Below are 12,352 nucleotides of genomic sequence, written 5' to 3' on the forward strand. Positions count from 1 at the left end.
GAGGTGGAGATTGCAGTGAGCCAAGATCATGCCATTGCACTCCAGCCTGGGCAACAAAAGCAAGACTCCATCTCAAAAAAAAAAAAAAGAAAAGAAAAGAAATTTTGTTCATGTTTGAAGAGAGAAGCATGACAGGACACATGAGAAGCAATATGAAAGCATATATTTATACTTCATTATATCATTATAAGTTGGAAACATGAAGTAACAAAAGTAATCTGATTCTTTAGAGATAAAGTAATGACACTTTAAAGTAACACCAGGCCAGGTGCAGTGGCTCACACCTGTAATCCCAGCACTTTGGGAGGCTGAGGCGGGCAGATCACGAGGTCAGGAGATCGAGATCATCCTAGCTAACATGGTGAAAACCCGTCTGTACTAAAAATACAAAAAATTAGCAAGGCATGGTGGCATGCACCTGTAATCCCAGCTACTCAGGAGGCTGAGGCAGGAGAATCACTTGAACCTGGGAGGCGGAAGTTGCAGAGAGCTGAGATTCCACCACTGTACTCCAGCCTGGGTGACAGAGCAAGACTTTATCTCAAAAAAAAAAAAAAAAAAAGGAACACCAATGTGGATATAAGAATTCTAACATTTAATGTCCATTCCTCCCTTTGGTTGATCCTCTGAATATTTCCCTACAGGTTGGAGCTGCTCCTGGACAGTTTCTCACTTTCAAATCCAATCCTCCGGTAACTCTCACACTCAGCAAAAATAGCTTCCCTACCCTCTTCCCCTTTGTCCTTTCTGTCCTCATCATTTTGAGAACCAGCATGGCCTCCTGGAACTCTGTTTTTCTTTAATTTCTGACCTGCATTATGCATAAAAGAAGGAAGGTCTAATAAACTGACTCAGCAAATAATAATGCTTTTTATTTAGAATATGCAGAGAAGAAATGCCTTTGAATTATGATGCACAAATCATCTTTCTCTATTTAATAATAACAACATTAGATAAATATCAGCATTATGTGACAGTCAATGCAACAGTTACAGAGTATGGAGAATATCAGATATATTTGCACTGTGAAGCATAAGAAACTCTCCTTAATGGAGGCTGAATGTTCACTAGATTTGAGGGAAGGGAAAATGTGAGATGACAGGCCAGAAAAGGCATCACATATAGTGAAAGGTGGATAACGCCCCAGAGGAAAGAGAGCTGCAGGGACAGCACAGCAGCAGCCAGACCATCTGCTCTTCTTTAGACAGGGATGAAGGACAGCTGGTACTTGGGTGGCACAGAGGCAAATCCATTGACAACTGGAGTGGTGTCAAGGTCCTTTGGGTCAACAAGAGATTTCAGATTAAAGTTCTGTAAAATGGAGGTCAGGAATAAAAACAGCTCCATGCGGGCCAGGGCTTCTCCCACACAAATCCGTTTTCCTGAAAATAGCAAACACAGAGAGCAGTTACTCCTCATGTGTAACTGTGACAGTGACAAACACTGTCTCTATAACTGGCACAAACAGAATATGCAATAACTGTTCAGTGAATCATAGGAGGGATTAGGAGATAGATGGGTGGATGGGTGCATGCACGAATGCATGGATGGGTGGATAGATAGATGGATGAATGGATGGATGGGTAGGCAATTGAAAAATGAGTGGACATATTTACTCTTCACCTAATATCAGATCTTAACAGCCACCCTATATTGAACAAATATTTATTGAGTACCAGCTACATGCCAAGCACTTTATTAAAATCTTTGTACAGACTTTAAATGCCTTCGTCAATCTTTCTTTAGAAATATACATTCCTTGTCAAGTGGATTGAACTGAGAAGGGTTAGAGGAGGAAGCTAACATACTGTATTTCCCTTTGTATTTCTGGATCAATATACAGTCAAAGATTTTTTTTCCCCTAGGTACTTTCAGGAGCACATGGCTAAACATGTCACCTTCTCACTTTAAAACTTTAAATGGCTTCCCTGTCTGTCCTATAGGATAAGGTACCTATGGATTGACCTGGACCTCACATTCTGTTTCCAGTCTGATAATCCATATCACTCCTTACACTCTTCAAATCCGATACTGTCAACTCTAGGCATAGCCACTCGTCATCAGCCTCTAGCACACCACAAGGTTTCAAGTTTTACAGCATGCTGCTCCTTTTGGTCAAGATGAACTTTTCTATTACCACAGTTAGGACATAGGTCAAATTTTATCTCCTTTTTTACCCTTTTTCTCATCTCCTTGAGCAAGAAAATGTTGCTTTCTCTGGGTTTCCTCAACATTATATTTATGCTTCCATTGAAAAATGTGCTATGGTCTGAATATGCCTCCCCCAAATTCATATGTTGATACATAATACCCAATGCAACATTACTAAAGAGATGGCTCCTTTTAGGAAATGAATAAGTCAGGAGGGCTCTGTCCTTGCTAAAATAATAACATCAAGAGATGCAAGGGAGCCATTTCTCCCCTTTTGCCTTTTTTGCCCTTCTGCCATATAAGGATACAGGGGGAGCATTATCTATAAGGAACAGGCCCTCACTAGACACTGAACTTGCTGACACCTCGATCTTGGAACTCCCAGCCTTCAGAACTGTGAGAAATAGATTTCCATTATTCATCAATTCCCTAGTCTTGGATATTTTGTCATGGCCAAAGAAACAGACAGCATGGGTCACCTAGTATAATAATTACTGATTTATTTATTTATTAGAGTGTAATATGGTTAGGCTCTGTGTCCTTACCCAAACCTCATGTCAAATTGTAATTCCCAATGTTGGGGGAGATACCTGGTGAGAGGTGATAGAATCATGAGGGATAATTTCCCCCTTGCTGTTCTCATGATAGTGAGTTCTCATGAGATCTGGTTGTTTAAAGGTATGTAGCCTTTCCTCTTTGCTCTCTCTCTCCTGCTCTGCCATGGAAAGATGTGCTTGCTTCCGCTCTGCCTCCCACCATGATTGTAAGTTTCCTGAGGTCTCCTAGTCATGCTTCCTGTACAGCCTGTGGCACTGTGAGTCAATTAAAACGCTTTTCTTCATAAATTACCCAGTCTCAGGTAGTTCTTTATACCAATGTAAGAATGGACTAATACATGTGCCAAATGTGAATGCCTGAAGGAAAGTTTCTTTTCTTGTTGTCTTGGTATCTACAGTGCCAGATATAAAGCAGATATCAAAGGCCACAGAAGGAAGGAAGGAGATTCTATCACCAGATGCTCAGCACACACATTTCAGGTGTGGAGATCCAACATCTAAGATACATGGCCATGACTAGGGGAAGAGCGTGGTGCTCTGCATCACCCCAGAGGCTCCTGCTACGTTCCCAATGTCCCCCTCATCCCATCCATGGTTATTTGGCAAAGGTTCTAATATCCGTTATTTAGAGCTAATGTCCTGCTCCTGTGGCTCATTATCTCCTTTAGCAGCCCTGCATTCTCTTCCTTTCATCCTCTCTGCCTCCTCTGAGGTAGCTCAAATGTCTTTACTGTTATTAAAATGTTACTTATGCCTCACTTTGGGGTATAAGAGAACAAGAAGCAGACAGCTTTTCCATCTACCTCCCAAACCCCAACGGCCTGTTCTTTCCTATATCACAGCCTCAGTCCTATTGAACTACAATGATCTGTTTACTCTGCTTTCCAAACTCAGAAGCGAGCCTTTTAAGACCCTCTTCAGTGTTTGAGGATAATTTTATCCTACAGGCCCAGCCTAGGGGGTGAGGGACACCATGTGGAAAACACTCAGTGAAGTTTTGGAGTGAGATAACTTCCTCATGGCTAGTGAGGAAAATGTAATTAGTTTTCTCTTCTAGGAGGAGTTCTTGGGTACCTCAGTGGTGTACCTAGAGGCAGAATTCAACCAATCTATACTTCAGCTTTCTCAATTTGGAAGAATTGGATTAACTCCCCAAAGCCCACTAATCTGGCCCAATAATTAGGATGTATCATGAGCAGGGAGCACACAGACATTCAGAACAGTGCTCTTGATCATGTAGGAAGAGTAATTGTACCACTGCAGAGGAGGCACACGTAAGTTCCAACTGATCAAAAAATTTATCTTATACCCTGAAACACAAATAGAAATACATTTATATTACCTGCTGAGAAAGGCATGAAGTAGTTACTTTTCTTAAAATTGCCACCTTCGTCCAGAAAGTGACGAGGGTCAAACATCTCTGGGTTGGGAAATTCTTTGTTGTCATGTAGCACAGAAGTCAGGGAAATTAATATGGTTGTGCCCTAGAAACAAGAGACATAGATGAACTGAGCTGTAAAGAAGTCATGAAGGTTGAAGAAACAGTGGTGATCACGTAGTTGAATCTTTTGATGTGCTGATGAGGACACACCATTCCAAAGAAGAGCAGTACCATTTCCAGATGGATAGACCAAGTAATAAGAGGCATGAGCTTAAGGCCAGTGACAATAATCTTGCTAAAGTGCCCTGCAATCACATTTGAAGTCCTGAGTACTTGGATACTTGGGTGCAACCTTCTGAATCTGTCTTCCTTTTCATCAAGCTTGGACACTAGTGGCTGTCCACACTTGCTGCTCACTTTGGTTTTCACCAACCTTATGTGTAGAGTATGACTTAAAGTTGAAGTCTCTGTTGACACGGGAAATGGACACAGTATCTTTTCACAGGGCATTTGTGAATAAACACATGATTGAGTTTCAAATGACATCTTCTGGGATGATAACTAGTATAGTCACAAGGATAAAACTATTGAGTTCTTGTCATTGTCATGCAGTTTCTTTGTCTTCATTTAAAGATATGGGAGAGATATTCATTACAGATTAATCCTAGCTTAAAAATACAGAAGGAACGATGAAATTAGAAAAATCACCTATTTGTAACCATTCAGGTCAAGATCATCAGGTCAGGTAAGGATCATTAATGAAAGATAAAACTATTGGATGTGTGACTTGGGAAGCAGAGTGTTCAGTTTTAAAGTACCATGCCATAGATTTTCATCATTCACACATAAAAAAACAGAACCCCTTCAATGGAGAGATCTGGCAGATTCCAACTTATTAGGTGAGAATCTTAGCATAACCAATAATGACATATGTGACATTATGTGCCTCCGCCTCACCACTGTGATTCAGTGGAATATTCAAAGTACTATGTAGTTTTCTTGCCAAAGTCATAACTGGAATATAATATCTAGAAAACAATCATACAAAATGAGCCCCAGGAAAATTTAAATGACTAACGGCCTCAACTCTTCACAGAGGTCAACATACTGAAAGGAAACAGAGGAAATGGACTCTTCTTGATTACGGGAGATGAAAATAACAGGATACTGAAATTATGTGCCTGTTTCTTGACTGGAGAGTGAATTGCAAGAAAAAAAGTGATTAACATATTCTTTAAAAATTAGAAAATTTTAAATATAAGCTGTGTAGTTAATAATATTATTGTATTAATAACTCTACAGTATGAATGCTATTATTATTATGTAGGAGAAAACCATTGTTATTGTGCTATACATACTGAAGTACAGAAGCATAAATAGATGGATGGACAGATATCAAAGTAGATATATATACATACTGCCATATGTACATATACATATGTGTGTGTAATGTTACTTATTTTAAAATATTTTATAATAAAAAGGTAAGGAAAAATTCTACCCCCTAAATTTCTATATAAATAGTCTATAATTTGGTTTTTCAAAAATATTCCCTTGAATATTTATAAACAAGTACTATATTAAAATGTTATTAAGAACCAAAGCAGATTTATTTCAACAAATGTTACTTGAATAACTAGAAATTTATAGACATTGAAGCATGATCATTATTACTTCATATTACAAATAAAAATTCATTTGAAATATGTCATTGATCTAAATATAAGAGCTAAAACAAAAAAATTCTGGGAAAGTTAAAAGCCAGTCTGTGGAATCTTGTGCTGACAAATATTCTTTAAGAGGACACAAAAGCACAAATCAATCACACATAGTTGCAGAAAATTCTACTGGACAGAAATGTCTTATATTAGGCATCAATAAAAAATACTCCCTGCACAAGTCCATCCTGCCACCTGTTTTTGTATAGTATGTGAGCTAGAAGTATTTACATTGAACAAATGCAAATAAGAAATCATATTTTTGAAACAAACATTTTATGGGAAATTTACATTTGTTTCTATAAAAATTGGAACATATCAATCCTCATTGATTTGCAGATTGTTTATGACTGCTTTCATGCTACAATAGCAGATGTCAAAAATTGCAACAGAAACCACATGGCTGGAAAAGTCTAAAATATTTACTATCTGGCCCATTACAGAAAGTTTGCCAACTCCTGTCTCAGACTATTATCTCCAGCTAGATAAATGGATCCAGCCTATAGCAGAAGAACACATGTATCTGATTTGTAAAGAGGGTAGAATTGACCACACAGTGCTGCATTTTTCTGTACTGGGCTATTCCATGAAGAAGGGATTCAATGGGTGATTCCCTTGGGCTCTGGCTTCTCAGCATGAGCTGCCCTGCATGGGGGTGAATGAAGAAGCTCATCAGATGCATCGTTCCCCTCCAGCAGGTCACCAAAGCTGATTCAGTGAACTGGGGAGATTGGCAGCTCCTGCCTGATTCTTCAGTATATTTCTCATTTAATTAGTTATAGGAGAAGAAGTAAGTTTCATTACTATTACCCTCAGACCCTAGTTTTGAGAAACAAAAACCTTCTCCTGGTTACCTCCTGTGTTTGTGAAAACAGAGTGCATTGAAGTCTTATCTCTTGTACTAAATCGGTGACCATTAGGGTAAGCCCCATAATCTCTCAGTAAATTATCAATTCTGTCTTCTTCAAAAGATGACATTAGTAATTGCAACCTTACTAATCTCATTGGTTTTTCCCCTTGAAAATACAAGTTTCAGTTATATTATTTTTTATTTCACTAATAATATGTATTGGTTTTAACTGGAAAAAGTAGGTTTGAGATGGCAACTGGAGTGTCTGGATAAATACAGAAACCATGTGATAGAAAGCATTGTAAAGCTGCCAAGACAAAAATTGGTCTCAAGGTTCCAGAGGTAGGAGAACCTCAGAGAGCTAAGCTAACACTGACACTCAATTTTCGAATGGGTTCACATTATGTCCAATTCTGAATCATAACAACAGGTGTTATGTCATTATGACTGCCTATGGGAGAGGAATGAATCTTTCTTTGAAGAATATAAACCTCTGAAATTCTGCAATTTCTTATATATAGCATCTGGTATTTAACCAAAAGTTATCAGACATTTCAAAGATACAACTAAGTGATCACAAGAAGGAAAGTGGGGAGAAGGAACGGCAATAAAATCAGACTCGCATTAGGAAACTTTTCTCGCCTAGTTTTATTAGGCTGGCATAATCTTAATATCAAAACTCTTGAAAATTCTAAGAAAGAAAATTATAAACCAAATCTCTTGTGAATGTAAACACTGAAGTCCTAAACAATATGAAGAAGGTCAATTCATCTCTATGCGCATACTTATTTCTCTTTAGTGAGGAATGTAAGCCCAATACATATAATCTGATGTCGTGTGGATATTTGTCCCCTCCAAATCTCATGTTGAAATGTGATTTCCAATATTGGAGGTGGAATCTGGTGGGAGGTATTTAAGACATGGGGGTGAATTCTTCTTGAGTGGCTTAAAGTTCTTCTCATGATAATAAGTGAGTTCATATTCTGTTAGTTCACACCCGAGCTGGTTGTTTAAAGTCACTTCCACTCCTTTCTCTTACTCCCTCTCTTGCCATGTGACATGCTTGCTTCCCCTTCACCTTCTTCCATGATTGAAAGCTACCTGAAGTCCTCACTAGGAGCAGATGCCTGCCCCCATTATGCCTTTTGCACAGCCTGCAAAACCATGAGCCAAAATAAAACCTTTTTATTTATAAATTACCCAGTCAAAGATATTCCTTTATAGCAATGGAAACGGACTAACACACAATTATATAAATAGGTGCAGAGAATTGATTTGATAAGATTTTACACACAATTATGACATATATATATGACAGCAAACTTCTCTAATCTGATAAAAAATATCTACCAAAATCTACTTCAAGCATCATTCTCAATATTGAAATGGAAAACTTCCACTGTTTCCTGCAGATTAGAAATGAGAAACAAGGATCCCCACTGACACCAATTCTATTCAACACTCTCCTAGAAATTCTAGCCAATGCAATAATTAATGCAATAAAGAGACATTAAGCCCACGAGAAATGGAAAATAAGAAATAAAACAATATTAACCCAGATACATATAATGTACACGGAAATTACGATGAATCCAGATATAAATTATGAACAGTTATTAGTAAAATTAGCAAAGTTGACAGATTAACATCATCAGAATGATAAAAACTAATTATGTTCCACAACAAGAATATTAATTATCTAGGGAAAACCAAAGACTTGAAAGCCATGACAACAAAATCACAACATTCCTGGGAAAATAAAAGAAACCCCAAATAAATTGGAAGCATAATTATATTGAGGAATAGAAAGACTCAACGTGTCAAGATTCAGTTCTTTCCAAACTGACTTACAAATTTAATGTCACCCTGACAGAAATTCCAGCCCAATGTTTTGGGAAATTGACAAACTAATACCTTTAAAATGTATTTGGAATATAAGCACCTAAGAGTAGCCAAACCAATCTTGAAGAAAGATAATAAATCTGGAAAACACACACTGCCAGACACAAGAACCTGTTACAAGACTTTGTAGCCCCAAGCTGGAAACAACAGAAAGTCCAATTAAACTGCCATACATATGAGTTATGCACTTCTCTCACGGGGGGATGGTAGAGGATAAGAATGATACTATGAATTTGGGGACTTCAAAAACATGGAGTTGTAGTGTAGGAGAAACAAACTTACCTTGGGAATGAGATAGTTTCTGAATTTAATGTCACAGGTCACTGCATGGGGCAGGTTGGTGGGGAGGAGGTCAATGTATCTCTGGACCTCGTGCACCACAGCATCTGTGTAGGGCATGTGGCTCCTGTCCTGCATGCAGGGGCTCCGATTTCTGCCAATCACACGTTCAATCTCTTCCTGGACTTTAGCTGATAAGACACAAGTAAAAACTGATGGAAAAGGAGAAAAATGGCACATTTGTTGTCCCAATTCAGGGGTACATGAATCATGATGAAGGTATCCAAACATCATTAGAAATTTAAATTATAGTGCTGGAAGTATATGCAAATGTAAAGAGAGGACTGTTACAGATGCACAAATGTGTAACTACCATAAACTAGGCATTAAGAAAAATCTATACAAATATAAGCAGAGAAAATTATCTTCAATAAAGGAAGATAGAAAGGATTGAAAAAAGGAAGAGAAGTCCACAAAACAACCAGAAAACAAATAACAAAAGGGCAGGGGTAAGTCCTTACTTATCAATAATAACACTGAATGTAAATGGGCTAAAATCTCCAATCAAAAGACATACTGACTGGATGGAAAAACAAGATCCATTAATCTGTTGCCTAAAAGAAACACACTTCACTTATAAAGACACACATAGGCTGAAAATAAAGGAATGGAATGAGACAGTACCTGCCAATAGAAAAGAAAAAAACAGCAGGAGTTACTATATTTAAAACAGACAAAGTAGATTTCAAAACAAAAACTATAAGAAGAGACAAAGAAGATCACTATTGGTGAACAATTTTAAATATATATGCAACCAACAATGGAGCACCCAGATACATAAAAGAAATATAATTGGAACTAGAGAGAGATAGTCCCCAGTAAAATAATAGCTGGAGACTTCAACATCCCATTTTCAACATTGGACAGGTCATCTAGATAGAAAATCAACAAGGAAACATTGAACTTTATCTGCACTATAGACCAAATGGATCTAATAGATATTTGCAGAATATTTTATCCAACTGCTACAGAATACACATCCTTTTCTGCAGCACATGGATTGTTGTCAAGAATTGACCATATGTTAGGTCACAAAACAAGTCTTAAAATATACAAAGAAACTGAAATAATATCAAGCATCTTCTCTGACCACAGTGTAATAAAACCAGCAATCAATAACAAGAGGAATTTTGGAAACTACACAAATAAATGGAAATTTTAAAATATACTCATAAATGGAGAGTGGGCCCATGAAGAGATTAAAAAGGAAATTGAAAAATTTCTTGAAACGAATTTTAATGGAAACACAACATACCAAAACCAAGGGGCTACAGCAAGACCAGTACTAAAAGGGAAGTTTATAGCTACAAGAACTTACATCAAAAATGGAGAAAATAGACAAATAAACAATCTAATGATGCATCCTAAATAATTAGAAAACCAAAAGCAAATTAAACCCAAAATTAATAGAAGAAGAGGAATAATAAAGATCAGAGCAGAAATAAAATTTAAACGAAGAAAAACAAAAGATCAATAAAACAAAAAGTTGCTTTTTTGAGAAGTTAAACAAAATTGACAAACCTTTATCCAGACTAAAAAAAAACAGAGTAGATTCAAATAAATAAAAACAAATTAAAAAGGAGGCATTACAACTGATACTGCAGAAATTCAAAGAATAATTAGTGGTTACTATAAGCAACTATATGCCAATAAATTGGAAAGTCTAGAAGAAATGGACAAATCACTAGACAAATATGACCCATCAAGTTTGAACCAGGAAAAAATCCAAAACCTGAACATGCAATGACCAGTACCAAGATCAAATGAGAAATAAAAATATCCTAGTAAAGAAAACCCCAAGACTGGCTAGCTTCACTGCTGAATTTTACCAAACATTTAAAGAAGAACTAATACCAATCCTACTCAAACTATTCCAAAAAATAAAGGAGAATACTTCGAAACTCATTCTGTGAGACCCGTATTACCCTGATACCAAAATCAGACTAAGACATATCAAGAAAAGAAAACTACAGGTCAATACACCTGATGAACACTAGTGCAAATATCTTCAACAAAACACTGGCAAACCAAATTCAGCAATACAATAGAAAGGCATTCACAATGACCAAGTGGGATTTATCCCTGGGATGCAAGGATGGTTCAACATGTGCAAATCAAGCAGTGTGATACATCATATCAAAAAAATGAAGGATAAAAGCTATATGATCACTTCAGTTGATGCTTAAAAAGTATTTGATAAAATTTAACATCCCTTCCTGATAAAAATTCATTAAAAAAACCTGAGATAAAAGGAACATATCTCAACATAAAGAAGCTATATGACAGACCCACAACTAGTACTATACTGAATGGGGAAAACCAAGAGTATTTCCTCTAAGATCAGGAACACGACAAGGATGCCCACTGTCACCATTGTTATTCATCATAGTACTGGATGACCTAGCAAGAGCAATCAGACAAGAGAAAGACATAAAGGCTATCCAAATTGGAAAGGAAGAAGTCAAAATATCCTTGTGTTCAGATGATATAACCTTATATTAGGAAAACCCTAAAGATTCCACAAGATAATTATTAGAACTGATGAACAAATTCAGTAAAGTTGAAGGATACGAAAACTACATAAAAATCAGTAGTGTTGTTGTATGCCAACAGTGAACAAAAAGAAAAACAAATTTAAAAAGTAATCCCATTTACAATAGCCATAAGTAAAATTAAATACTTAGGAATTAATTTAACCAAAGAACTGAAAGATGTCTAAAATGAAAGCTATAAAACACTGAGGAAAGAAATTTAAGAGGACACAACAAATAGAAAAATATTTCATGTTCATGGATTGGAAAAATCAATATTGTTAAAATGTCCATACTATCAAAACAATCTACAGATTCAATAAAATCCCTATCAAAATATCAATGGCATTCTTCACAGAAATAGAAAAAACAAATCCTAAGATTTATATGGACCCACAAAAGACCCGGAATAGTCAAAACTATCCTAAGCAAAAAGAACAAAACTGGAAGAATCACATTATCTCACTTCAAAGTATACTACAGAGCTAACTAAAACAGTATGGTACTGACATAAAAACAAACACATGGACAGAATACAGAATCCAGAAACATGGAACAGAATACAGAATCCAGAAACAATTTCACAGACCTAGAGTGAACTCATTTTTGACAAAGGTGCTGATATGGTTTGGTTGTGTCTCCACCCCAAATCTCATCTTGAATTGTAATAATCCCCACAAGTCAAGGGTGAGGCCAGGTGGGGATAATTGAATCATGGAGGTGGTTTCCTCCATACTTTTCTCATGGTAGTGAATAAATCTCACAACATCTCATGGTTTTATAAATGGGAGTTCCCCTGCAAAGCTCTCTGCCTGCTGCCATGTGAGACATGACTTTGCTCCTCATTCAGCTTCCCCCATGATTGTGAGGCCTCCCCAGCCATGTGGAACTGTGAGACCATTAAACTTCCTTCCTTTATAAAT

General features: G+C 36.9%; 1 protein-coding gene across 1 annotated transcript in view; it reads right to left on the bottom strand.

Moving 5' to 3' along the window:
- Window positions 1-847: 847 nt before the first annotated feature.
- Window positions 848-12,352, bottom strand: part of LOC117083900 (cytochrome P450 2C9) — a 44,273-nt gene continuing 32,768 nt past the window's right edge. Inside the window, exons 7-9 of the mRNA XM_033212082.1 lie at window positions 8,842-9,029; window positions 4,051-4,192; window positions 848-1,382 (exon numbers count right to left, since the gene is read on the bottom strand). Of these exons, the coding sequence (XP_033067973.1) occupies window positions 1,201-1,382; window positions 4,051-4,192; window positions 8,842-9,029 (512 nt within the window). The 3' untranslated portion in view covers window positions 848-1,200. The remainder of the gene's footprint in view (window positions 1,383-4,050; window positions 4,193-8,841; window positions 9,030-12,352) is intronic.

This window comes from Trachypithecus francoisi, unplaced genomic scaffold (genome assembly GCF_009764315.1).
Source record: "Trachypithecus francoisi isolate TF-2019V2 unplaced genomic scaffold, Tfra_2.0 Contig00404, whole genome shotgun sequence".
Lineage (NCBI taxonomy): Eukaryota > Metazoa > Chordata > Mammalia > Primates > Cercopithecidae > Trachypithecus > Trachypithecus francoisi.